Genomic DNA, 26,130 nt, shown 5'->3' with positions numbered 1-26,130 from the left:
TCCTTTTTAAATTTATGTCTCGTAGCTAAGCCGTTATTATGCTTATTTAAATTGAAGTAATCATGATGTTGGGCTAATTACTAAAATTGGGTAATTGGGCTTTGTACCATAATTGGGCTTTGTACCATAATTGGGGTTTGGACAAAAGAACGACACTTGTGGAAATTAGACTATGGGCTATTAATGGGCTTTATATTTGTTTAACTAAATGATAGTTTGTTAATGTTAATATAAAGATTTACAATTGGGCGTATCTATATATAACCACATACGCTCGATCGGACACGATGGACGGGATATTTATAAGTACGAATTATTGTTCATTTGACCGGACACGGGGATGGATTAATAGTCAATGGACTCATTAAAACAGGGGTGGATTACATTCAAGGGTAATTGGTGTAATTGTTAACAAAGTATTAAAACCTTGGTTTACACACAGTCGATAACCTGGTGTATTCATTAAGCAAAGTATTATGACCTTGTTACAGTTCGAATCCCCAGTTAGTTGGAATATTTGACTTCGGGTATAAGGTTAAATTTGCCGAGCAGTTTATAATTATGACCGATGAACTATTATGGACAAAAACCAGATAGGTTTCAAATACATCCAGGACAAAGGACAATTAGCCCAGGACAATAGATTAAAATCAAAACGTCAAACATCATGGTTACGGAAGTTTAAATAAGCATAATATATTTTTTTTCATTTTCCTCGTACTTTTATTTATTGTCATTTTAATTATTGTTATTTATTTTACATTGTTATTTAAATATCGTCATTTACTATACGCTTCGTTTAAAATATAAATCAACAAACCGGTCATTAAACGGCAAACCCCCTTTTATATATTATTATATATAATTATATATATTTTGTACAAATATAGTTGTTTAAAAATATAGTGTGCAATAAGCCCGCTCCCTGTGGAACGAACCGGACTTACTAAAAACTATACTACTCTACGATTAGGTACACTGCCTATAGTGTTGTAGCAAGGTTTAGGTATATCCATTTTGTAAATAATTAAAACTTGTGTAATTTGTATCGCTTTTCGTATAAAAAATATATAGTATTTCACGTACACCTCGCACGACATCACTAAGATTTAGGTGGTTTAGAATTTTGCGACGCCGTTTTAAGATTTTGGTACTTTTTAAGTTTTTGCCGTTTTGGATATAGAATTCCTTTTAAGCTTTAATACCTTTAGACGCAACTTTTTAGATTTATTTTTAGACTTTTAAGTTTCGACGTTTTTCTTTCTTATTTTTATTTTTCGACCTTTTATTTTTCGACGTTTTTCGACGCACTCTTTTTCTTTCTTATTTCTCGACGCTCTAGTTTTTAGGACATAGATTTTTATCTCTAAATTTTCAAAACGAAAAATTATTTTAAGTGGTTAAATTGATAGACATCCAAAATTTTCTGGTTCGTAGTAATAGTTGGATTTGTTAGTGGCGAGTTGTGGGCTTCTGATTTAAAGGGTCCTGGCTACCTGCTGCATCTATTGGCTATTCGAAACGTGGGGCAAAATCAAAAAAGTCTATTAATTTGATAACTTATATAATTTTTATCTTTTATAACTAATAAGATATTCTGTGAATGCACCGAACAAAACGTTCACCACCTTTCATACGTTCACCACCTGTAACTCGATCAAGACATCTAGCCAATATTGTCGCCGTTGATTTTTCTTTAGAATCGTCATGTAGTCGACCAAGTACTCCAATTCAAATTTCTGATAATCCATTTTTTGAAACCGACCTCACAATTGAGAATCAAGAAGATATTCAGGGACAATTCAGAGATAATAAACCACTAATCATTCATCCGGAACCACAAATTACTCATCCAGAGATTGTCAAGGAATAAACCATTAAGTCAGAATCCTCTAGTGATTCAGATTCAACAAATTCAATCATGGAAATAACGGAATCTCTAAGTATGGAAGATCGAATGAGAGCTACACGCACTGGCCAAGGTCACGCCATTATTAAGCCAGACATTAATGCGCCAGATTATGAAATCAAAGGACAAATCCTACACATGGTAACTAATCAATGCCAATATAGTGGTAGGCCAAAAGAAGATCCAAACGAACATCTTCGAACCTTTAATAGGATCTGTACTCTATTCAAAATAAGAGAAGTTGAGGATGAACAGATCTATCTCATGTTATTTCCCTGGACTTTAAAGGGAGAAGCCAAAGATTGGTTAGAATCGTTACTTGAAGGGGCGATTGACACATGGGATGTCTTAGTTGAAAAATTTCTTAAACAATTCTTTCCGGCATCTAAAGCCGTAAGAATTCAAGGAGAAATTGTTACGTTCGCGCAAAAGCCAAATGAAACATTATATGAGGCATGGACAAGATTCGGAAAGTTGTTAAGAGGATGTCCTCAACATGGTTTAGATACTTATCAAATAGTATAAATATTCTACCAAGAATGCGACATTGCTACACGAAAAGACATCAACATAACAGCTGGTGGTTCCATTATGAAAAAAACCACAACCGAAGCTCACAAAATCATTGATAACACAGCCTCCCACTCACATGAGTGGCACCAAGAAAAAGATATCTTTCGATCATCTAAAGCGACTAGAGCCGATTCTAGCCATGACTTTGATTCCGTTTCCGCAAAAATAGATGCTTTCGATAGACGAATGGAAAAGATGAATAAAGATATTCACGCAATACGAATCAGTTGTGAGCAATGCGGTGGACCACACTTAATGAAAGATTGTCACATTGAACAAACCATGGAACAACGAGAGAATGTTTCCTACATGAACCAAAGGACGGGAAATAATTATCAAAATAATTATCAACCGCCAAGGCCAAACTTCAATCGAAATCAAAACATTCTTTACAATCCAAATGGACCCAACAATAACTCGTATAACTAACAAGGTCCAAATAACCAACCAACTCAAAACAACACTTTCAATCAACAAAGACTTACCTTGTATAAACCACCACAACAAACCGAAGAGAAAAGGCCAAATCTGGAAGAAATGATGACAAAGCTAATAGAATCTCAAACACAATTTATTACATCTCAAACCCAAACGAATGAGAGGTTTGATCAGCCATTAAGAACTCAACAAGCTTCCATTTTGAATCTAGAAAAACACGTAGGTACTCTTGCTAGCATGATGAGTGAGAGGGAACAAGGAAAGCTATCGAGTAATACTGAAGTAAATCCTCGGAATGAGAATGTTAACATGGTGTCAACGAATTCTGAAAAACCAACACCAGAAGATGGGAAGGTTTTAGATGTGAGTAACAATGAAGAAGTTACACCACCACCACCACCCGAGTATGTAAAGCCAGTGGTGGCACCATACAGACCACTCATCCCGTTTCCAAGAAAAGGAGTTGAGTATGAGCAAGTAATAGGTAATAAAGTTTGTGACACCTATGAAAAGAAGAAGAAGAATAAGAAAGTGCAAGAAACAAAAACGGTAAAAATAAATTCGGTGAAGACAGTTCCACCAAAAGTTCCACCCAGGTTGGGTGATCCGGGTGAATTTATTGTTCCTTGTCTACTTAGTGATTGTGTCATGTATGATGCACTAGCAGATTTAGGTGCGAGTGTGAGTGTTATGCCTCTTTCATTATATAAGAGATTAGGAGTACGTGAGTTAAGTCCAACAGAGATGAGTGTCCGACTCTTTGATCAAACCATTAGGCACCCAGTTGGAATCGCTGACAACCTACCCGTTCAAGTGGGTAATTTAACCTTTTTAGTCGAATTTATTGTCATTGACATAGAAGAGGACTCAAACATTTCTCTAATTTTAGGTCGACCACCGCTCATCGTCCACCGGGGCGTTATTTGATGTAAGAAAAGGTAGAATGACACTTAGTGATGGTGACAAATCGATCACCTTTGTGATTCGAAAGTCTAAATCTCCACCAACCAAAACCGTTGAACCAACAAAAACGATTGGTAAAAACCATATTGTTTTACCAACTCCAACGGTAGTGCTTAACAATAATAAAACGCCTAAGTGTGGGGAAAATGAAGTAACACCTAATGATGACCTGATAACAAAGAACCCTGTTGTTGATACAAAACTAAATGACCCCGTTATTAATAGTTCAATGAAGAAACTTATCAAACGGATTCGCGATGCTAGAACCATGGGGAACTTTAAGTTATGTAACCGGTTAGTATCCAATCTATCGCCTAAAGAAAAGGCGAAACTAGTTGAATTTGTGGCTATTACACATGAATCCGACCAATGGCTTAAAGCAAAAGTCACAGATATGCAAGTTGATTATGGTCCAAGAGAAATTGACGATGAGTTTAATCAAAATTTTGACACCACAACTACCTAAGTGTGGAGAGATTCAAATGTTCTAAAAAGAAAATACTGTCTAGAGTTAGTTGTTCTGTTCTCGTGTAGTTCCGAGAATGAAATCCGATTGGTCTTTTCCGCTAGCAGACACTAAAGAACTAGTTTTCTCCCCCAATTCTGAATTTTTGTTTTGTAGGTTTTGTATGAAATTTATATGCATTTTTAAATTTAATTTTTGTGTGATTAAAAAAAACAAAAATTACTTTATTTCATTAAGTTTAAAAAAATGATTTCTAAAATTCATCGTAAGTTGAAGACTAGGTCATGGAACCGAAATTGCTTTACCCGAGGGCGGGGCGAAAAATTTTGTTATCATTATTTTTAATTTTATTAATCTAAAGTATACCAAAAAAATTAAAAAACCCAAAAATCTTTGCTTTTAAAACAATCACTTTAAAAACAACAAATTTTAAATTTTGTCGAGGGACGGACTAAGTAAACATACCGAAACTACCTAAAGTAAAAGGAAACAAAAATTTTAAAAAATTATTCATTTAAATTATTTTAATAAATAAAGGTTTTATAAAATATATATATATATATACATGTATATATACATATATATATATATATACACACACATATATATATATATATATATATATATATATATATATATATATATATATATATATATATATATATATATATATATATATATATATATATATATATATATATATATATATCTACATATAAAGTGGGAGTTTGATTTGTATTTTAATAAAAGTTAGGGGGTTAAGTTTGTGAAAATTGAATATTAGTAAAAAAAAAGTTAGTAAAGTGGGGGTTCGATTTGTATTTTAATAAAAGTTGGGGGGTTAAGTTCTGTATTATAATAAGAGTATAAAGTGGGGGTCGATTTGTATTTTAATAGAAGTTGGGAGGTTAAGTTTGCGAAAAGTGAAAAATGAATAGTACTATTAATTTCACTTTGCATTTTAGATATAGTTTGGCTTTTAGATATATGTATTAATATACATATATATATATATGTATATATATATCTACATATAAAGTGGGAGTTTGATTTGTATTTTAATAAAAGTTAGGGTGTTAAGTTTGTGAAAATTGAATATTAGTAAAAAAAAAAGTTAGTAAAGTGGGGGTTCGATTTGTATTTTAATAAAAGTTGGGGGGTTAAGTTCTGTATTATAACAAGAGTATAAAGTGGGGGTCGATTTGTATTTTAATAAAAGTTGGGAGGTTAAGTTTGCGAAAAGTGAAAAATGAATAGTACTATTAATTTCACTTTGCATTTTAGATATAGTTTGGCTTTTAGATATATGTATTAATTAATATTAATATTAATTAATATTAATATATAATATAATATAATATAATATAATATAATTAAATATTGACTAATAATGACCTGACTTAAATAAAATAAAATAAAATCAAACAAAACTTAATACTGTAAAAGAACTACTACGGCCTGGTTAGGTTCTAAAAACACACACAATTTCGTAGACACAAAAGTGAGTCAGCCGAGTCCAACTCATAAATATCACAGAGACAAAAGAAACACAAATACACCGAGTCACAGAAACACAAATCACTAATCCGATTCACTTCCTTTTAGCCAATCAAGGCCGTCCATCCTTACAATCAACCAATCAGGGACAGTCACACGGATCCCTATCACAACTCTTTAGAAACACATTCCAACCGCAACATCCACGTTTTCTCGTGTATATATATACTCCCACATCAATCACGCTTAAAACTTTTTCCCCAATCTGAAACCCTAATTCCCGATATCAAAAACCAGGTAAGGTTCCGCGTCCCTTTGCTTCTAAACTTCAATCGAAACTATCAATTTGTTGATTTCGTGTTCTAATTGTAATCTGTTATTGTTTGATTTCAGATCCTTAACTTTGAATTTCAATGGCTCGTACGAAGCAAACCGCTCGTAAGTCCACCGGTGGAAAGGCTCCGAGGAAGCAACTCGCTACCAAGGTATGTGATGCTTGAACCGATTTCATGCATATCTTTTTATTATTCTGTATATATCTCGATGTGGTAGTGGTTACTAATGGTTTTTTGTTTTAATAAATATACAGGCTGCCAGGAAATCAGCTCCGACAACCGGAGGAGTGAAGAAGCCCCATCGCTACCGTCCTGGAACTGTCGCTCTCCGGTGAGCGTTTATCTCTTTTTATACACGTTTATTTGTTATTTCAATGCGTATTGCTGAATAGTAATCGTGTTTAGTTGCTGTTTTGGACTCTAAATATTCTTAACTGTCAACTTAAACTATAGTTATTGTAAGATAGGTTTCTGATCGTTTAAGAAGATGTATCTGACAGAATTACTAAATTTCTTATGTAATTATCTGACCGAATATAGAATTGCATGTATCTTAATACAGTTTTATGCAAGCTACCTGTTGTTGACCTAGACCTTTGGAATAGATATGTGACTTTCACCTTTTAAGTTAGGTTTTATATCAACCTATGCTGTTCATTAGCGACTGTATTCTATTGCAATTTAGTTGTTCACAAGTTATAAATTAGATTGATAATAATTATAATTGGGGGTTCTGTTCATCCGATCAAAAATATAAATCATGTTTCATGATACTGTTATATAATACTATAATACCATACTATTAGTATGTGCATATAGTTCAATAAACATATTAACTTATTTTGGACTATGCACTTTAAATGATGATGCTATTTGTCCATTCATTAAAGTGAATGAATTTAGTTTATAAATTATGTTGGACCTTGGATTTTATGTATGCTGGTTACTGACTATGCCATGCTAATATATTTACTGTGTATTCTTATTGCACATTCTTGATCGTAAAACACAATTCTTTGTTTGGGTTACAGTGAAATCCGTAAGTACCAGAAAAGTACTGAATTGCTGATCCGCAAATTGCCATTTCAGAGGCTTGTTCGTGAAATTGCACAAGATTTTAAGGTGTGTATTCTGAATATCTGATCAACAAATTGTGTTATTATGGATAATTAGGGATGACAATGGCCACCCGATCCGGTGGATATTCACCCGATCCATCCGCTTCGTGATGGATATGGATGAACCTAAATGGATATGGATACGGATATGGATGAACCTAAATGGATATGGATATGGATATGGACATGGATGAAAAGTTTCATCCATGCCTCCACGGATATATCCATTACCACCCGAAATACATATACGAATACATAAATATAGATATATGCTTACATATTACTATTACAAGTTCATTTACCGTTAAGTTTACAATTTATTTTCAACCCTATAATGAAATAGCTATAATTTATTACAATAAAACTCGTATATCTAATAAAATAAACTTACAAATTTTATATTTAATTTTTCATAATCTATGTTTTATAGTATCTTCGACATAGATTACACATTCTTATGGATATATTTTAATTATGTCATGTTATATTTATTTCGCTGTACTACGTTTTTATTTTGATCGCGTATTAGAAAATACTATAACATTTTTTTAATATCCATTGGATATCCATTAACCCGCTTAATCCACTGGATATGGATATGGATGGATGACCTAAAACTAAATGGATATGGATATGAATATGGATGAACAAAAACTAAATGGATGTGGATATGGATACGGCATCACCCGATCCATATCTTCCATTGCCATCCCTAAATTGGATATAGTGATTCATAAGTAATTATAACTGAACTAAAACTTTATGTGTTGTGCTTTAGACTGATCTGAGGTTCCAGAGCCATGCTGTCTTGGCACTCCAGGAGGCTGCAGAGGCTTACCTTGTTGGTCTCTTCGAGGATACCAACTTGTGTGCTATTCATGCCAAGAGGGTTACTATCATGCCCAAGGACATTCAATTGGCTAGGCGTATCCGTGGGGAGCGTGCTTGAGTTTGGTAGTTAATGTAGTCTGCTTATGTTGTTTTGTTGAAGGTTTGTGTAGACTTGTGTTCTGAACAATGGTAATTTTTTACTAGTGTTTTGTGGTAATGTTTGGGGGAGAAAACTTGAATATGAACCCTTTAATTGTGGTATGTAAATTGTCTACTACCGATCTGTTGTTGGTGGTTATTATAAGTTTGGTATCAATGGTAAATGTTTGTTTGCGATTAATGCTCTCCTCCTTGGTTAGTTACCAGTTTTCGGTGGTCGTGATTTGCTTTGAGATATGTGGCTACCAAGTGTTACCAACTCTTTGAATTTTGATACTGGAAGATGTATGGGAAGTGATTACTCTTTAAATTCTGTAAATTACTTTTAGTTGGTGATTTGAATGGAAGTATTGAAGGTTTATGGCTAGAACCAAGAAATGAACTGTATTCAGAAATTTCAGTTGGCAACAAAATCAGATAAACTAAATGTTCATGTCAAAAGGTGCCTGTTATCTTGTGGTATGATCCTCCTACCTGTTTTAGCTGGGGCATGTGAGTTGTGAGCTCTGAGGTGTTATATGCATTCTGTTTGATGTTTGTCTCTTCCTCTTGAACCCCTGCCTCCTGAACCTAGACACCCGGCTGCCTGAGATTAGGCTGCCTACGTTTGGTTAGTCTTCGTTACTCCCGCAAATTTACTTATGGCTTACTCAAATTCATATTGGTGTCATGGGTTCTCTACTGTCTGAGATAGGATTTTTGTTTTCTGCCTTTGTTTTTTGGGTTTAGTGTTGGTCAGTTTCTACTTCCCAGAATCCCAGTAATATACATCCTGCAAATAAAACTTTTAAGATATAGTGCAAATCGTATTTATTTAGTTGTTATTGAGTTCCTTGTGTAGAATCTGGTGGGAGGAAAAATTATTTTCCCTAAAAAAACGATACTCGTATTACTTTGTATTGTTTTATTTATGTTGCTGTATTACTGTGTTGTTTGTTTGTTGTATATTACTGTGTGTATATGCCCAAACGATTATCAAGCTGCAAAAGAGTAATCGTATCTGGGTTGGTGACGTCAAATATTGAAAAACCTCATTTTTTAACAAAATATGTTATATTATGAGAGTAGAATCAAGACAAATGGGGGTCCCTCTGGTATAAAAAGAACCGCCGCCAAAACCTCTAGGAAGGCCGCCAATTACAAAGGACTTTTTCCTCTTCTATAAAATCATAATTTTTATGATAGGAACAGGCCTCGCCCGGTCCAGGAGTTTTGCAACTACTATTGTGTTTGTAGTGATTCGCCCACCCCTCCTGGCAAAGAAAAAAAGGCAGGTTCAGGCGATTGATAAAAAAAGATCTTCGATTATTCCTCTGGATGTTGTTCGTACGGTGTGAAAGTAGTTGGTTACGTAGCTTTAGAATTTTGCTGATCCCAAGTAGTCCATCTCCAACGTTGTATATGGCAATTTCCTTTATATACTAAATGGAGACCCAAATTTGGCCGTACACACTTCATGAAACTACAATTTTGCAACAACCATAGTTTTACACTTGCATCCCATCTTTCAGGGCCTAAAATCGTAAATTCTAAGGACCTAAAGTGAAAATTCGCTATATTATTTAAAACAAATCACACAAACCCACCAATATCTTACACGGGACCTATCTTCCTATTCGTATCGAGTTAACTTCCTACACCATTAAATTCGAAATAATTTTACGAACAAAACGCAACTAACTACACTCGAAACGACCGCTTTTTAAAAAACTCTATCCACGTCGACATCTTAGAAGGGACTTATCTTTCTATTTGCAGCGATTTATTTGTCACCGACATCACCATTAAACTCGAAATGATTTTACGAACACAACAAGACTAACTATACGCGAAACAGAATTTTTTTAAAAACGCCAACCATTTCGGGCTACCTTTCAAAAATATATACACACATATAATAAACAACTCAAACTAACTATATCATGTCGATGGATTGAACAACTGCTAACTTCATGAGCTTATAAAGGAAAAGACCTGAATTTCAGCCATTCCGTCCCCCTTTTTATTAGGATTTTCCACTTCAGTTCTCGCTCGATATTACTTTCATAAGACGTTAAAAACGCGCAAGACATTAGGTATACTAGGTATGTATATCCAAACACACTCGCAGCAACGCGCAGACGGATTTTTTTTCTAGTTTAGAAACTAAAGAGGAAAAGACATGACCAGAAGAATTGTGTGAAATAAGTGAAACCTTGATTACTTCCAGTTAATCCCCATTTGTTCCTTTCTAAGAGCAATCCGTTTCGATTTTCTAAAGTTCATATAATTAATCGGCCAACGTCAGTTAAATACTTAAAATTAGATTTGTTGATCAAAATGGGTCAAAGTCAAAATTGGTCAACATTTTAATATGAATCTAAATTAGAATTTTAGAGTTGTTGAACGATTTAAACAATTATGTTAAAGTTTTGTTTATCGTTTTCTTCTATATTTACGCATATAATTTTAAAATTTATCATTTAATTGTAAAATAAAACAGTACAATTCGATTAATCTCCGATTAATCCCCAAGTTGCCGATTACCACTTTCGAAGTCTCGTCCGATTACTTTCCGAACAACGAGTTTTGCATTGCAATCTTAACTACAACTATTAGACATGTATTAGACGTTTCTTCGAGTAGTTTGTTTTAAAGTGTAATACGAGTATGTATTTTCAATTGGTAAGTCATGAAAATTGTTCTTAACGAGGATATATAGCCCGCGCTCCGCTGCGGGTCGTTTTGGCCGGTTAACGGCCGGCTAACGGAAATTTAAAAAAACGGTTAACGGGTCGATTAACGATCGGTTAATTATAGTTCACGAGTGTTAAAATTCATCTTTGAACATCAAATCGAAAAGTCAAAGTTTATGAGATTTTGGTCAACAATTCAATTGGATTGTTTCTCGAATTTTCAGGTGTTGATTATAGTTCACGAGTGTTAAGTGTTGGAATTAGAACAACCTTCATGAAGAAATCGTATCCTAAAAACGCTTAAATGTTGACGTCCATTAGCTTTAGGGACTGCACACGTGGGTAACCGGTCACCAATAATCTACATTAGAAAACTTTTCGAAAGTATGTGACATACACTGGTTTTTTTTCCTGGGTGTACAGACTACATTAAAACAAAAATAAATGTATAAAGCTATTTGATAGCCTTAACCATTTTATATAATAGTTTCGATACCATATACTCGTAATATTTATGATTTCAAGTAAATTAATCAAACAACTCATAAAATCTTCTTTATGAAGTTTACAATTAATCCATAACGTCGAGTTACTTGATGCATGTTGACTAAAATCTAAATTTGGATGTAAATCAGTTGATTGGGGTGGTTCAACTTTGCTGGATCTTAATTTGCAACTTGATTTTCTTTACCCGATTTCGGTTAATTCGTTGGTCTGTTTTATCCACTGAATATATTAAAACCTGTAAACCTGATAAGGCTAAAAAGGAACATATATTTCATAGCATTATCCCTCAAGAAAGACAAGATTTTAGTTGCAATTGTTCTATTTTCAAGTAATATTCGTTTATATTAAATAAGTGCGAAGACAAAAGGCAGATTCGATGAATTGAAGACACAAAGGTCCGAAAAGCTAAAAAGTACAAGATACAATTAAAGTGGTTCAATTTATTGATGAGAAACGTCTAAAAATGACAAGAGTACAAGTTACAAAACGCAAAGTACAAGATATTAAATTATACGAAAGGACGTTCGAAAATCCGGAACCGGGACATGAGTCAACTCTCAACGCTCGACGCAACGGTGTAAAAATTACTAGTCAACTATGCACAAGAATAAAATATAATATTTAAATAATTCATAATAAGAATAATATTAAATAATAAAAAGTTGTTAATTTAGCATAGTTCAGGGGTCGTAAATGAAAATTCAATTTCATATTTTGCCTATAAAAGGCGATGATTGTCGATGTATTTTAGGCATCCCTTTTTCTATCCTAAAAATCTATTATCAATATCAATATCTAAAAATCTCTATCATAATGTTAATGTAATAAGATATAACAATAATCTTAATTTTAATTTTAAATTATGATAATAATAAGATTTATGATAGAGATCGTTTGAGTGTGTAAGTCGAAATTCTGTCCGTGTAACGCTACGCTATTTTTAATCATTGTAAGTTATGTTCAACCTTTTTATATTAATGTCTCGTAGCTAAGTTATTATTATGCTTATTTAAAACGAAGTAATCATGATGTTGGGCTAATTACTAAAATTGGGTAATTGGGTAATTGGGCTTTGTACCATAATTAAGGTTTGGGCAAAAGACCGACACTTGTGGAAATTGGACTATTGACTATTAATAGATGGGGGGTATTGTCTAATTGAGTGACAACTCATTGGAGTCTGTCGAACCTATCTTCAAATTAATTATCCTAATAATTAATAATGATTATGGTTGTCCTATTTAGTGACGTTCATATGGAATCTATTATAATCATTTAATTAATTATTCGGGTTGGGTAATTGATTATTCAAACTGATCAAGTGGGTAAATTAATATTCATATCTAATCAAAACAGGGGTAGATTACATACAGTGATAACTGGTGTAATTGTTGACAGAAGTGATAACTGCGTCACAGTTTAAATCCTTAATTAGTTGGAATATTTGACTTCGGGTATAAGGGTAATTTGACGAGGACACTCGCACTTTATATTTATGACCGATGGACTATTATGGATAAAAACCAGATAGGTATCAAATAAACCATGACAAAGGACAATTAACCCGAGTAACAATTAATTAAAATCAAAACGTCAAACATCATGATTACGGAAGTTTAAATAAGCATAATCCTTTTATTTCATATTCTATCGCAATTTTATTTATTGTTATTTTATTTATCGTCATTTATTTATTTTACGCACTTTAATTATTGTCATTTATCTTTACGCTTAAAAATATAAAATCGACAAACCGGTCATTAAACGGTAAAAGCCCCCCTTTTATAATAATATTACTACTTATATATATATATATATATATATATATATATATATATTTATATAAATATAGTTTTATAAAAATATAGTACGTAATCACTAGCTCCCTGTGGAACGAACCGGACTTACTAAAAACTACACTACTCTACGATTAGGTACACTGCCTATAGTGTTGTAGCAAGGTTTAGGTATATCCCATCCGTAAATTAATAAAACTTGTGTCATATTTTGTAGTATTTCCTAGTAAAAATATAAACTATTTTTTATACACCTCGCATAACATCAAGTTTTTGGCGCCGCTGCCGGGGAGCGCTAAAACGCTATATTTTTAATTATAATAATATTGAAATAAAATATAATAATATAATAATATTGAAATAGAATATAATAATATAATAATATTTTAGAATTTGATAAGTAAAATTTTAAAAAGTCGTATTTATTAAATACTTCAGGGGTATATTATGTAACTTGTAATTAATAATTTCTATCATATCGCTTTCATGTGAATAGTAAATTAATTAATTTCTTTTCATTTACTATTCATGAATAGTAAATAAATTAAAAAAAAAAGTTTTGAAAAAAAATAATAATTATAAAAAAATTATTAATTTGTAAAAAAAAATCGTTTAAAAAAAAAAAAAAACGTAAAAAAAAAAAAAAACGTAAAAAAAAAAAAAAACGTAAAAAAAAAAAAACGTAAAAAAAAAAAAAAATTATTAAAAAAAGATATATTTTTTTAAGATTTTGTCTATAAAAAAAAAAAAGTTTTTTTTTATTACCTTTAGATTTTTAGACTCTAGTTACAATTTTTAGTATTAAGTTTAGTTTTGCCATAGTTATTTTTATTTCTAGAATTTTTAGGCTTTGCCGTAAAATCCCTTAAGTGCTTATTCCTTAGATTAAGTTTTAGGTGCTTTAGAATTTTACGACGCCGTATTTCGCACTACTTTCTTATTTTTATTTTTCGACGCCTATTTTTCGACCTTTTTATTTTTCGACCTTTTTCGACGCGCAATCTTTTTCTTTCTTATTTCTCGCCATTCTAGTTTTTAGGACTTAGATTTTTTTCTACTTCTTCTCTAAATTTCTTAAAATTACGAAAATTTATTTTAAGTGGTTAAATTGATAGACATCAAAATTTTCTGGTTCGTAGTAATAGTTGGATTTGTACGTGGACCGGGTTATTGGAGCCAAACAGTACTCAATTATATTGAGACCAAACGAATCCTGCCCCTCTGCTGCATCTTTTGGCTATTCGAAACGTGGGCAAAATCAGAAAAGTCTATTGATTGAACAACCTATATAAGTTTTTCTTATTTTTATAACTAATAGGATATTCTGTGAATGCACCGAGCAAAACGTTCACCACCTTTCATACGTTCACCACCTGTAACTCGATCAAGACATCTAGCAAATATTGTCGCCGTTGATTTTTCTTTAGAATCGTCATCTAGTCGAACAAGAACTCCAACTCAAATTTCCGGTAATCCATCTTTTGAACCCGACTTCACAATTAAGAACCCGGAGCATATTCAAGGACAATTCCAAGATCCTGAACCACTAATTATTCCTCCTGAGCCACAAACCATTAAATCAGAATCCTCTAGTGATTCGTATTCAACAAATTCAATTATGGAAGTAACGGAACCTCTAAGTATGGAAGATCGAATGAGAGCCACACGCACGGGCCAAGGTCACGCCATTATTAAGCCAGAAGTTAATGCGCCAGATTATGAAATCAAAGGACAAATTCTACACATGGTAACTAACCAATGCCAATTCAGTGGTGCACCGAATGAAGATCCTAACGAACACCTTCGTACGTTTAAAAGAATTTGTACACTATTCAAAATCCGAGAAGTGGAAGATGAGCAGATCTATCTCATGTTGTTTCCCTGGACTTTAAAGGGAGAAGCCAAAGATTGGTTAGAATCGTTACCTGAAGGGGCGATTGACACATGGGATGTTTTAGTTGAAAAATTTCTTAAACAATTCTTTCCGGCATCCAAAGCCGTGAGACTTCAAGGAGAAATTGTTACGTTCGCGCAAAAGCCAAATGAAACATTATATGAGGCGTGGACAAGATTCGGAAGGATGTTGAGAGGATGTCCTCAACACGGATTAGATACTTTTCAAATAGTACAAATATTCTACCAAGGCGTAGACGTTGCTACACGAAAAGACATCGACATAACAGCTGGTGGTTCCATTATGAAGAAAACCGCAACTGAAGCTTACAAAATTATTGATAACACAGCCTCCCACTCTCATGAGTGGCATCAAGAAAAAGATATTTTTCGTTCATCTAAAGCGGCTAGAGCCGATTCTAGCCATGACTTTGATTCCGTTTCCGCAAAAATAGATGCTTTCGAAAGACGAATGGAAAAGATGAATAAAGATATTCACGCAATACGAATCAGTTGTGAGCTATGCGGTGGACCACACTTAATGAAAGATTGTAATGTTGAACCAACCATGGAACAACGAGAGAATGTTTCCTATATGAACCAAAGGCCTGGAAATAATTATCAACCGCCAAAGTTAAACTTCAATCGAAATCAAAACATTCTTTACAATCCAAACGGACCCAACAACAACTCGTACAACCAACAAGGTCCGAATAACCAACCAACTCAAAACAACACTTTCAATCAACAAAGACCTAGCTTGTATAAAACACCACAACAACCCGAAGAGAAAAAGCCAAATCTAGAAGAAATGATGGCAAAGCTGATTGAATCTCAAACACAATTCATTACATCTCAAACCCAAACGAACGAGAGGTTTGATCAGTCATTAAGAACTCAACAAGCTTCCATTTTGAATCTTGAAAAACACGTAGGTACTCTTGCTAGCATGATGAGTGAGAGGGAACAAGGAAATCTACCGAGTAATACTGAAGTAAATCCTCGGAATGAGAATGTTAACATGGTGTCAACAAATTCTGAAAAACCAGCTCCAGAAGTTGGGAAGGTTTTAGATGTGAGTAACAATGAAGAAGTTACACCACCACCACCAGAGTATGTAAAGCCAGTGGTGGCACCATATAAACCACCCATCCCGTTTCCAAGAAAAGGAGTTGAGTATGAGCAAGTAATAGGTAATAAAGTTGGTGATACCATTGGAAAGAAGAAGAAGAAGAAGTATAAGAAAGTGCAAGAAACAAAAACCGTAGAAGTAAACAAGGTGAAGACAGTTCCACCAAAACCTCCACCAAGAGTAGGTGATCCGGGTGAATTTATTGTTCCTTGTCTACTTAGTGATTGTGTCATGTATGATGCACTAGCAGATTTAGGTGCAAGTGTAAGTGTTATGCCTCTTTCCTTATATAAGAGATTAGGTGTAGGTAAGTTAAGTCCAACGGATATGAGTGTTCGACTCTTTGATCAAACCATTAAGCACCCAGTTGGAATTGCTGACAACCTACCCGTTCAAGTAGGCAATTTAACCTTTCTAGTCGAATTTATTGTCATTGACATAGAAGAGGACCCAAACATTCCTCTAATTTTAGGTCGGCCATTCTTTGCGTTCACCGGGGCGTTATTTGATGTAGGAAATGGAAGAATGACACTTAAAAGTGGTGACAAATCGATCACCTTTATGATTCGAAAATCTAAACCTCCACTAACCAAAACCGTTGAACCAATAAAAACGATTGGTAATAACCATGTTGTTTTACCAACTCCAACGGCAGTGCTTAGCAATAATGAAACGCCTAAGTGTGGGAAAAATGAAGTAACACCTAATGATAACCCAATAACAAAGGACCCCGTTGTTGATACGAAATTAGATGACCCCGTTATTAACAGTTCAATGAAGAAACTTTTTAAACGGGCTATTGATGCTAGAAGTAAGGGGAACTTTAAGTTATGTAACCGGTTAGTATCCAATCTGTCGCCTAAAGAAAGGGCGAAGCTAGTTGAATTATGGGATATTACGGAAGAAGCCGGGCACTGGCTTAAAGAAAAAGTCACAGATAGGCAAGTTGATTATGGACCAAGAGAAATTGACAATGAAGTTAATCACAATTTCAACACCACAGCTACCTAAGTGTGGGGAGATTCGAATGTTCTAAAAAGATAATGCTGTCTAAAGTTATTTGTTCTGTTCTCGTGTAGTTCCGAGAATGGAATCCGATTGGTCTTTTCCGCTAGCAGACACTAAAGAACTAGTTTTCTCCCTCCATTCTGAATTTTTATTTTTTTAGGTTTTATTTGAAATTAATATGCATTTTAATTTATGTTTTATTGTGATTTTAAAAAACAAAATTTACTTTATTTCATTAAGTTAAAAATATGATTTTTAAAATTCGTCGTGAGTTGAAGACTAGGTCGTTGAGCCGAAATTACTTTACCCGAGGGCGGGGCGACAAATTTTGTTATCATTATTTTTAATTTTATTGATTTAAAGTATGCCAAAAATATTATACTTTATAAATTTTTGAAAAGTGGGGTTATAAACCAAACTTCAAAAATATATATATATATGTATGTTTGTATTTTATCTTATGTACAAAACAGGGTAAAACAGCGCACTTTCAAAGACTGTCATGAAGTTCAGCAAAAGCTACTGATTTTGACAAGACGCAAAAAATCAAATGTGAAATAACAATATGTTTGCAAACTCGGTATTTTTAATCACTTTTCTACGCTAATCACCCTCATGAATTTAAATTATAGTCTGATTTCATGCAAATGAGGGCATTGCATGATCTTAAGTGTGGGGAAGGGTTATAAATTCTCTCGGGTTTACACTTAGTTTATTTGCCAAATTTTGTGAAAATTTGAAAAATTTTTAATTAAATGAACTCAAAATCATGTTTATACATATTTATGAACGATGAAAACTAGGTGATAATACCAAAATTATCGTTACCTCGAAAAGGACATAAATTGAGAAACACCCTAAAACGCTTGAATTCATTTAAAATGAAATAGAAGAAAATAAAAAGGCAAAGAAATAAACTAAGTGTGGGAAGAATGTACCAAGTTATTCAATTTAAAACATATATCACATATTTTTGTACAAGATTATTGCAGGTACTTTTGCTTTGGACGATACTAATCAGTTTTACCCGGTTTACTGTAATACATTTGAAAGAAAGATGGATCTACACGATGAATCAATTCCATCATTAAAAGGAAGTAAAGTCTTCCGAAAAAGACACGCGCTTCTTGATTTAGGTCATGAAGTTGTCGTCCAGACCAGCTGTAGGTTGACGAAAAATCTAGAAAAGTCATCACTAAAATCAGCAGGAAATCCACGGACCTCAGCATCAAACAGGGTCGCCAGGTGGTCAGATTTATCCTAACCATGAGAAGGATTTATCTCGTACAATGGGGGGGCACCGTGCAAATTAGCTTGATAAGACTAATGAATCAGATCCCCAGAAAGGATAATCTCCTTAAAGATTAAAAATCAGCTTTTAAGACTGATATTACTCAATCCTAGAGATTGACCTTAAAGATTGAGAATTCAAACTCATGGAATTCAATGATATCTAAACTCGAGCTTGAACGAGAAAATATTTTGATCAAAACTACAAACTGATTTGTTTTCTGAAAACCCATTTTCAATGCGTTCATTACCATTGAACGTAAAATCCTAGGAATTCACCTGGAATTCATTAGGTCACCTGAACCAAATCGGGTGTCAACCGTAAGAACGGTGGTTGCATAGCATGGTCGGAGACAGGACCTTGTGCCAGACCGAAAAATCATAGGATGATCTTTACTATTGCTCCTACCAAGGATAGTACTAGCATCCGACACGTAATTAGACCATGAACAAATGCATGTCATGAGACATTGCCTTAACAGTTTCTTGTTCATCGCTTTCCTTAACAACCGGACGGTAGTTTACCGAAAGGTAATATACGGAACAAGTAAACTGGATGTGTGCTTTCCGATACCGGGATAGCAGTGGATTACACGAGCCTAAAAGTTTTAGCCAAAATAATGATCCACAAATATATTTTGCAACACCAATGATGGATCAAATCAGAAAACTTGTCTAGGATAAAATCTAGCTTGAATTTTCAAAAGATTAAATGTTTTCATAAAGATTCAATTTCCTTAAAGGATCTAAATTTTTATAGTCATGTGGGACTTTAAACCGCCTTTCAAATGTGCACTTTGCTTTGGAAACCGAAAGTAAATCGGCTATTTGATTGCAAGTGTCGTTGACCTGAACCCGAGGCAACTGTGGATGGCACAACCACCTTCAACCATGGTTCTATCGTTACTATCATTGTTTATACCGCTCTATCAAAATCACTGATGTACAAAGTGTGAAGAATAAAGAAGTGATTCGTGTGATTAGTATTATCTTATTTCAAGACTGTATTGCTTGAGGACAAGCAACGCTCAAGTGTGGGGATATTGATAAGGCTAAAAAGGAACATATATTTCATAGCATTATCCCTCAAGAAAGACAAGATTTTAGTTGCAATTGTTCTATTTTCAAGTAATATTCGTTTATATTAAATAAGTGCGAAGACAAAAGGCAGATTCGATGAATTGAAGACACAAAGGTCCGAAAAGCTAAAAAGTACAAGATACAATTAAAGTGGTTCAATTTATTGATGAGAAACGTCTAAAAATGACAAGAGTACAAGTTACAAAACGCAAAGTACAAGATATTAAATTATACGAAAGGACGTTCGAAAATCCGGAACCGGGACATGAGTCAACTCTCAACGCTCGACGCAACGGTGTAAAAATTACGAGTCAACTATGCACAAGAATAAAATATAATATTTAAATAATTCATAATAAGAATAATATTAAATAATAAAAAGTTGTTAATTTAGCATAGTTCAGGGGTCGTAAATGAAAATTCAATTTCATATTTTGCCTGTCGATGTATTTTAGGCATCCCTTTTTCTATCCTAAAAATCTATTATCAATATCAATATCTAAAAATCTCTATCATAATATTAATGTAATAAGATATAACAATAATCTTAATTTTAATTTTAAATTATGATAATAATAAGATTTATGATAGAGATCGTTTGAGTGTGTAAGTCGAAATTCTGTCCGTGTAACGCTACGCTATTTTTAATCATTGTAAGTTATGTTCAACCTTTTTATATTAATGTCTCGTAGCTAAGTTATTATTATGCTTATTTAAAACGAAGTAATCATGATGTTGGGCTAATTACTAAAATTGGGTAATTGGGTAATTGGGCTTTGTACCATAATTAAGGTTTGGGCAAAAGACCGACACTTGTGGAAATTGGACTATTGACTATTAATAGATGGGGGGTATTGTCTAATTGAGTGACAACTCATTGGAGTCTGTCGAACCTATCTTCAAATTAATTATCCTAATAATTAATAATGATTATGGTTGTCCTATTTAGTGACGTTCATATGGAATCTATTATAATCATTTAATTAATTATTCGGGTTGGGTAATTGATTATTCAAACTGATTAAGTGGGTAAATTAATATTCATATCTAATCAAAACAGGGGTAGATTACATACAGTGATAACTGGTGTAATTGTTGACAGAAGTGATAACTGCGTCACAGTTTAAATCCTTAATTAGTTGGAATATTTGACTTCGGGTATAAGGGTAATTTGACGAGGACACTCGCACTTTATATTTATGACCGATGGACTATTATGGATAAAAACCAGATAGGTATCAAATAAACCATGACAAAGGACAATTAACCCGAGTAACAATTAATTAAAATCAAAACGTCAAACATCATGATTACGGAAGTTTAAATAAGCATAATCCTTTTATTTCATATTCTATCGCAATTTTATTTATTGTTATTTTATTTATCGTCATTTATTTATTTTACGCACTTTAATTATTGTCATTTATCTTTACGCTTAAAAATATAAAATCGACAAACCGGTCATTAAACGGTAAAAGCCCCCCTTTTATAATAATATTTCTACTTATATATATATATATTTATATAAATATAGTTTTATAAAAATATAGTACGTAATCACTAGCTCCCTGTGGAACGAACCGGACTTACTAAAAACTACACTACTCTACGATTAGGTACACTGCCTATAGTGTTGTAGCAAGGTTTAGGTATATCTCATCCGTAAATTAATAAAACTTGTGTCATATTTTGTAGTATTTCCTAGTAAAAATATAAACTATTTTTTATACACCTCGCATAACATCAAAACCATATGACCAAATGTACAAACCAATTTTAGAATGTTAAATTTGATCGCTCGGGATGCTTGATTACCGAGATTTTACTTTCTATGAGGGAGCCAATGTGCTCGTTCATAGAAGGATTTCCTCGCTTACCTAAAAAATTAGATAATAACAAAAAAATTATTTGTACCTCTTTAGTCATTGCAATGTTTGAAAGGCGAGAAAAATCTGCGAAACATTATCAAGGCCACTGGCTTGTTGGTGAGAATATTTATTCTTCATTGTGGAGAAAAGTTCTCACTTTTAATCACACAAAGGAGAAGAACCATTTGACTAATTTGGTTGTGTATTGTTTCTACAACCCCTCATATATTGTAGAGAAAAATCGAACAGAAACTGAGCTAAAGCTTAGTGATACCCGTTACTCTAGCCGTTACTTTTTGGAACATTTGGAATCTTCGCAATGGGATTATCTTCAAAGATCGTAAGCAGCAGAAATGTCACGTGTTCGACAACATTGTTTCCTCGAGCTTCTATTGGTTGTATTCGAGATATCACAAATCAAAGATAAATTGGTCGGAGTGGTTGAAAGATCCTCTTCAATCGTTGTAATTTTGTTTTAAGTTTTTCCTTTTTGTTGTTTTTGTTCCTGTATTGTATTCTTCTAGCGTCTCGCTAGTTTTTTATAAAATTTCGGCCGTTCTAAAAAAAACTCTAGCCCGTCATATGAAAGTCTTTGCTAACATGGATGCAGGTTCAAGTTCACTATTGGCAAGAATTTACAACCTTTAAAAAAGTGAAATGATATTTGTTCCCGTCATATGAGATATACAGTTGGCTCTTACAATGTGAGTTTGATGAATTTCCAAAAAAACACATGATTTGAGTTGAGTGTCCATCTCGATCTACCCCTTTTACCAAAATCCAACATAAAATGACCAAAAAAATATGTATTCAACTTCATAAAATTTCTCAAACACCTCAAAGGAATTGATATATTCACTATCATTTTTAATACATTCACTATGAATGTGTATTAACTAGATTGTACTATACAACATAATATCAAAAAGGATGGTTAACATCATTACCCTTAAATTAAATTAAATTCAGGAAGAGGGTTTATATGGAATTCATTCATTTTCATTTTCAAGATTATAAGATTAACTATTATAAATTTATCGAAGCCTATACTCAAGTTTTAAAACCTTCAATCTTAATAAAATAAAAAACTCTATGTTTATTTGTGTAAAATCTAATTTTTTTTAGCATATATTAAACTTTTACTAATAACTTTTTCATTTAAAAAAAATAGAAATATAATGAGGTGTATAATTAATTATACCCTTGACAATTTTGATTAATAGTTATCCTAAAATTAATACAAAATTGACAAATTACCTGATAACTTTCCTTGTTATCCTAAAATTTATACAATTGACAAATAACATACATGTCCCTGTTATCCTAAAATTAATACTATGTAGTTATCTTAGTTTTCCTATATATATACGGAGTAATATAAATTTTCACATCATGAACTAATTAGGCAATAAAAAACAAAATATATATACACTATAATATACTGTAGTTTCCCGAAACTTATTCCAGTCAACCCAGTGTTTAATTGATCCCTTCATACCACCGCACAATTCTACCACCTCCAACCAACCAAAACCCTCTATAAATCACCCCATAATCCGCCACCATTCGCCACCGCCCACCACCGCCGTCATGTCCCAATTTCTGTCCATCCTCCTACTTTTCCTGTACACCACAATTGCCGCTGCTACCGGCGGCAAATGGGACCTCCTCAACTCAAACATTGGCATTACTGCCATGCACATGCAACTCCTTCCTAACGACCGTGTCCTAATTTTTGATCGAACCGATTTCGGAGCTTCAAATCTCTCACTCCCTGATGGTAAATGTCGTCAAGACGATAACGATATCGTTTTGAAGAAAGATTGTACAGCTCATTCTATCGAATACGATATACGTTCGAATCGTGTTCGTCCACTTATGGTTTTAACCGATGTTTGGTGTTCTTCGGGTTCGTTAACGGCAGATGGATCAGTTGTTCAAACTGGAGGGTTTAATGATGGTGATCATGTTGTTAGGGTGTTTAAATCTTGTAGTACGTGTGATTGGAACGAAATTAAAAACGGGTTGAATCAAAAAAGATGGTATGCTACTAATCATTTATTGCCTAGCGGCCGCCAGATTATCATTGGCGGCCGTAGACAATTTAATTATGAATTTTACCCGAAAATGACGGGTTCTGAGAAGGCATATAGTTTGCCTTTTTTAGTTCAAACGAATGATCCTAATATAGAAAACAATTTGTATCCGTTTGTGTTTTTGAACACAGATGGCATGTTGTTTATTTTCGCAAATAATAGAGCGATTTTGTTTGATTATTCGAAGAATAAAGTGCTTAGGATGTTCCCGCAAATACCCGGTGGTGACCCGAGGAGTTACCCGAGCACAGGGTCCGCAGTGTTGCTACCGCTGCGGCTTGCACAAGGTGATAAGATTGAGGTTGAGGTTTTGGTTTGTGGTGGTGCACCTAAAACCGCATTTTTGAATGCTCAAAAGAAGATATTTGATGAAGCTTTGGATACTTGTGGAAGGATTAAAATATCCGACCCGAATCCAAAATGGGCCATGGAGAAAATGCCTTCGGCTCGGTGTATGGGTGACATGTTGTTGCTACCAACTGGTGAAGTTTTGATCATTAATGGTGTAGGATCCGGTTCAGCCGGATGGGAATATGGGAGAAACCCGGTTCTTAGCCCGGTTTTGTACACACCCGATAAAGATGGGGACCGATTTAAAACTCTAACCGCGAGTAAAATCCCTAGAGTGTACCATTCAACTGCGATATTGGTTCGTGATGGTCGTGTGCTTGTTGGTGGAAGCAACCCTCATATATACTATAACTTTACGAACGTACTTTATCCAACCGAATTACGGTTAGAGGCGTTTTCGCCTCCGTATTTGGATCCCAAGTTAGTTAGACCTAAAATATCAACAGCAGATTCCACAACGAAATTCGGGTATGGTGACCAATTGACTATAAACTTTTATCAATTTGGTCACGTGGACACAAGTGCAGTATGTGTGACAATGGTATCACCATCTTTTAACACGCACTCGTTTTCGATGAATCAAAGGCTTTTGATATTAGACGGTGTTGTCACCACCAAGGCGATCGCGAAAGCAAAGTACCAGGTGGTGGTGGCAGCACCGGCTAACGCCAACATTGCGCCGGGGAAGCATTACATTTTATTTGTTGTGCATCAACGTATTCCAAGTGAAGGTGTATGGGTTCAAATTGGTTGACTAGATAAAGTCAAAGTTAACAGAGTGAAGGCTGGTTTACTTTTTAACCCGTGAGCCTTTGAATTTATACTTTTGTGACACCCGTGAATTGATGAGCATTACGAAGAGAATATGTACACATTTGATTAAGAATGGGAGGTGATCCGTACACCACCTTATTTTTACCATACACCACCAAAACAATTATTTGGACATTTCTACCCTTCCTTTTATTCACCACCAACTCCCCTTAACTTCTCAAAGGAAGGGTAGAAATGTCCAAATAATTATTTTGGTGGTGTATGGCAAAAATAAGGTGGTGTACGGATCAACTCCCATTAAGAATAGGTGGGCTTGATTTTAGGGGCAAATAAGGTGGAAACAAACAAAAAGTTGTTAAAAGAAACAAATATCTTACGTATATTGTTACATTTTTACAGAATTTAATATTCATTGTTAGTGAGCTGTTATTTTTTATTTATAATTTCACGTTTGGATTTTGAAGGTTTTGTTCTTTTATCACCTCTGGTCGTATTGAATTCTAATCAAACTTTCCAATGCAATAAATTCATTACTACTTAAGGTGATGCTGATATCACGGTTTATAGAAAGAAGAAAAAACGATACTGCCTAATCTGTCAAATGTTAAGTTCATTGTAACCTATGTTGTCAAATTTGACAATTAAGGTAACTCAAAAAAGATGCCCGAAAAGGATTTTAATTTTAAAAACTTCGGAGAAAAGTTAACATCGTCAGTCAAAAATACACGATTAGTCCCTGAAATTTCTTAAAAATTTATACCCATCATCCTCTTCATCATGTATGTTTTATGTTGTTCATATCAAAATCAAACCCTTATTTCTTTCCAGATCTGGTATTCCTTTAACTTCTTCCATACTATAAATCACAAACCCAAATGTATTCACCTACAAACCTATTAATCAAACTACTCCAAATCTCACAATCTTCAAGTAATTGCAAACCCTAGAAACCTCAAATTACAATTAAATGTTTAACAGTTAACACTGCAAATTGCTAGTATCCACAATAATCACCACAATTCACTCCGCAATTCGAAATGCCAGCAACACATAAACAAACTCGCCCAATTTTATTTTTTGATTAATATTTCTGTCTACTGTAATTGATAATAGTGCTTATAGATTGAAAAAAGAAGAAGCAAAAAACAAAAACTCACAAGCTCGTAAGTCCGTCCGTCATATTCAAACGACTTATAATGATTCCGTCTCGTTTTGCCCTTGCCTGAAACCCTAATGACGTCACCGATCGGCGTCGCGCCTTCCACCGGTACTTCTTCATCTTCGTTCAGCGGCGGCGTTCATCTAGATCGCCGGAATCTGCTTGAATCTCGCCGGAGTTTATTGAAGAAATAAAAAGTTGTTTCAACTTTT

The 26,130-nt window shown here is 33.7% G+C and overlaps 2 protein-coding genes across 2 annotated transcripts; both read left to right on the top strand.

Annotated features, from left to right (window-relative positions):
- The first annotated feature begins 6,086 nt into the window (after positions 1–6,086).
- Positions 6,087–8,470, top strand: LOC139839375 (histone H3.3). Its single transcript, XM_071829429.1, has 5 exons — positions 6,087–6,143; positions 6,240–6,331; positions 6,436–6,512; positions 7,213–7,303; positions 8,078–8,470. Exons 2-5 carry the CDS (start codon positions 6,260–6,262, stop codon positions 8,246–8,248), a joined length of 411 nt encoding a protein of 136 aa, XP_071685530.1. The 5' UTR covers positions 6,087–6,143; positions 6,240–6,259; the 3' UTR covers positions 8,249–8,470.
- Positions 8,471–22,954: 14,484 nt separating this feature from the next.
- LOC139843334 (aldehyde oxidase GLOX1-like) lies at positions 22,955–24,872 on the top strand. Its single transcript, XM_071833411.1, has one exon. It carries the CDS (start codon positions 23,129–23,131, stop codon positions 24,737–24,739), a length of 1,611 nt encoding a protein of 536 aa, XP_071689512.1. The 5' UTR covers positions 22,955–23,128; the 3' UTR covers positions 24,740–24,872.
- Positions 24,873–26,130: the final 1,258 nt, after the last annotated feature.

The sequence above is a fragment of the Rutidosis leptorrhynchoides genome, chromosome 4 (genome assembly GCF_046630445.1).
Source record: "Rutidosis leptorrhynchoides isolate AG116_Rl617_1_P2 chromosome 4, CSIRO_AGI_Rlap_v1, whole genome shotgun sequence".
Classification (NCBI taxonomy): Eukaryota; Viridiplantae; Streptophyta; class Magnoliopsida; order Asterales; family Asteraceae; genus Rutidosis; species Rutidosis leptorrhynchoides.
This window is presented reverse-complemented; position numbering and strand designations above follow the sequence as displayed.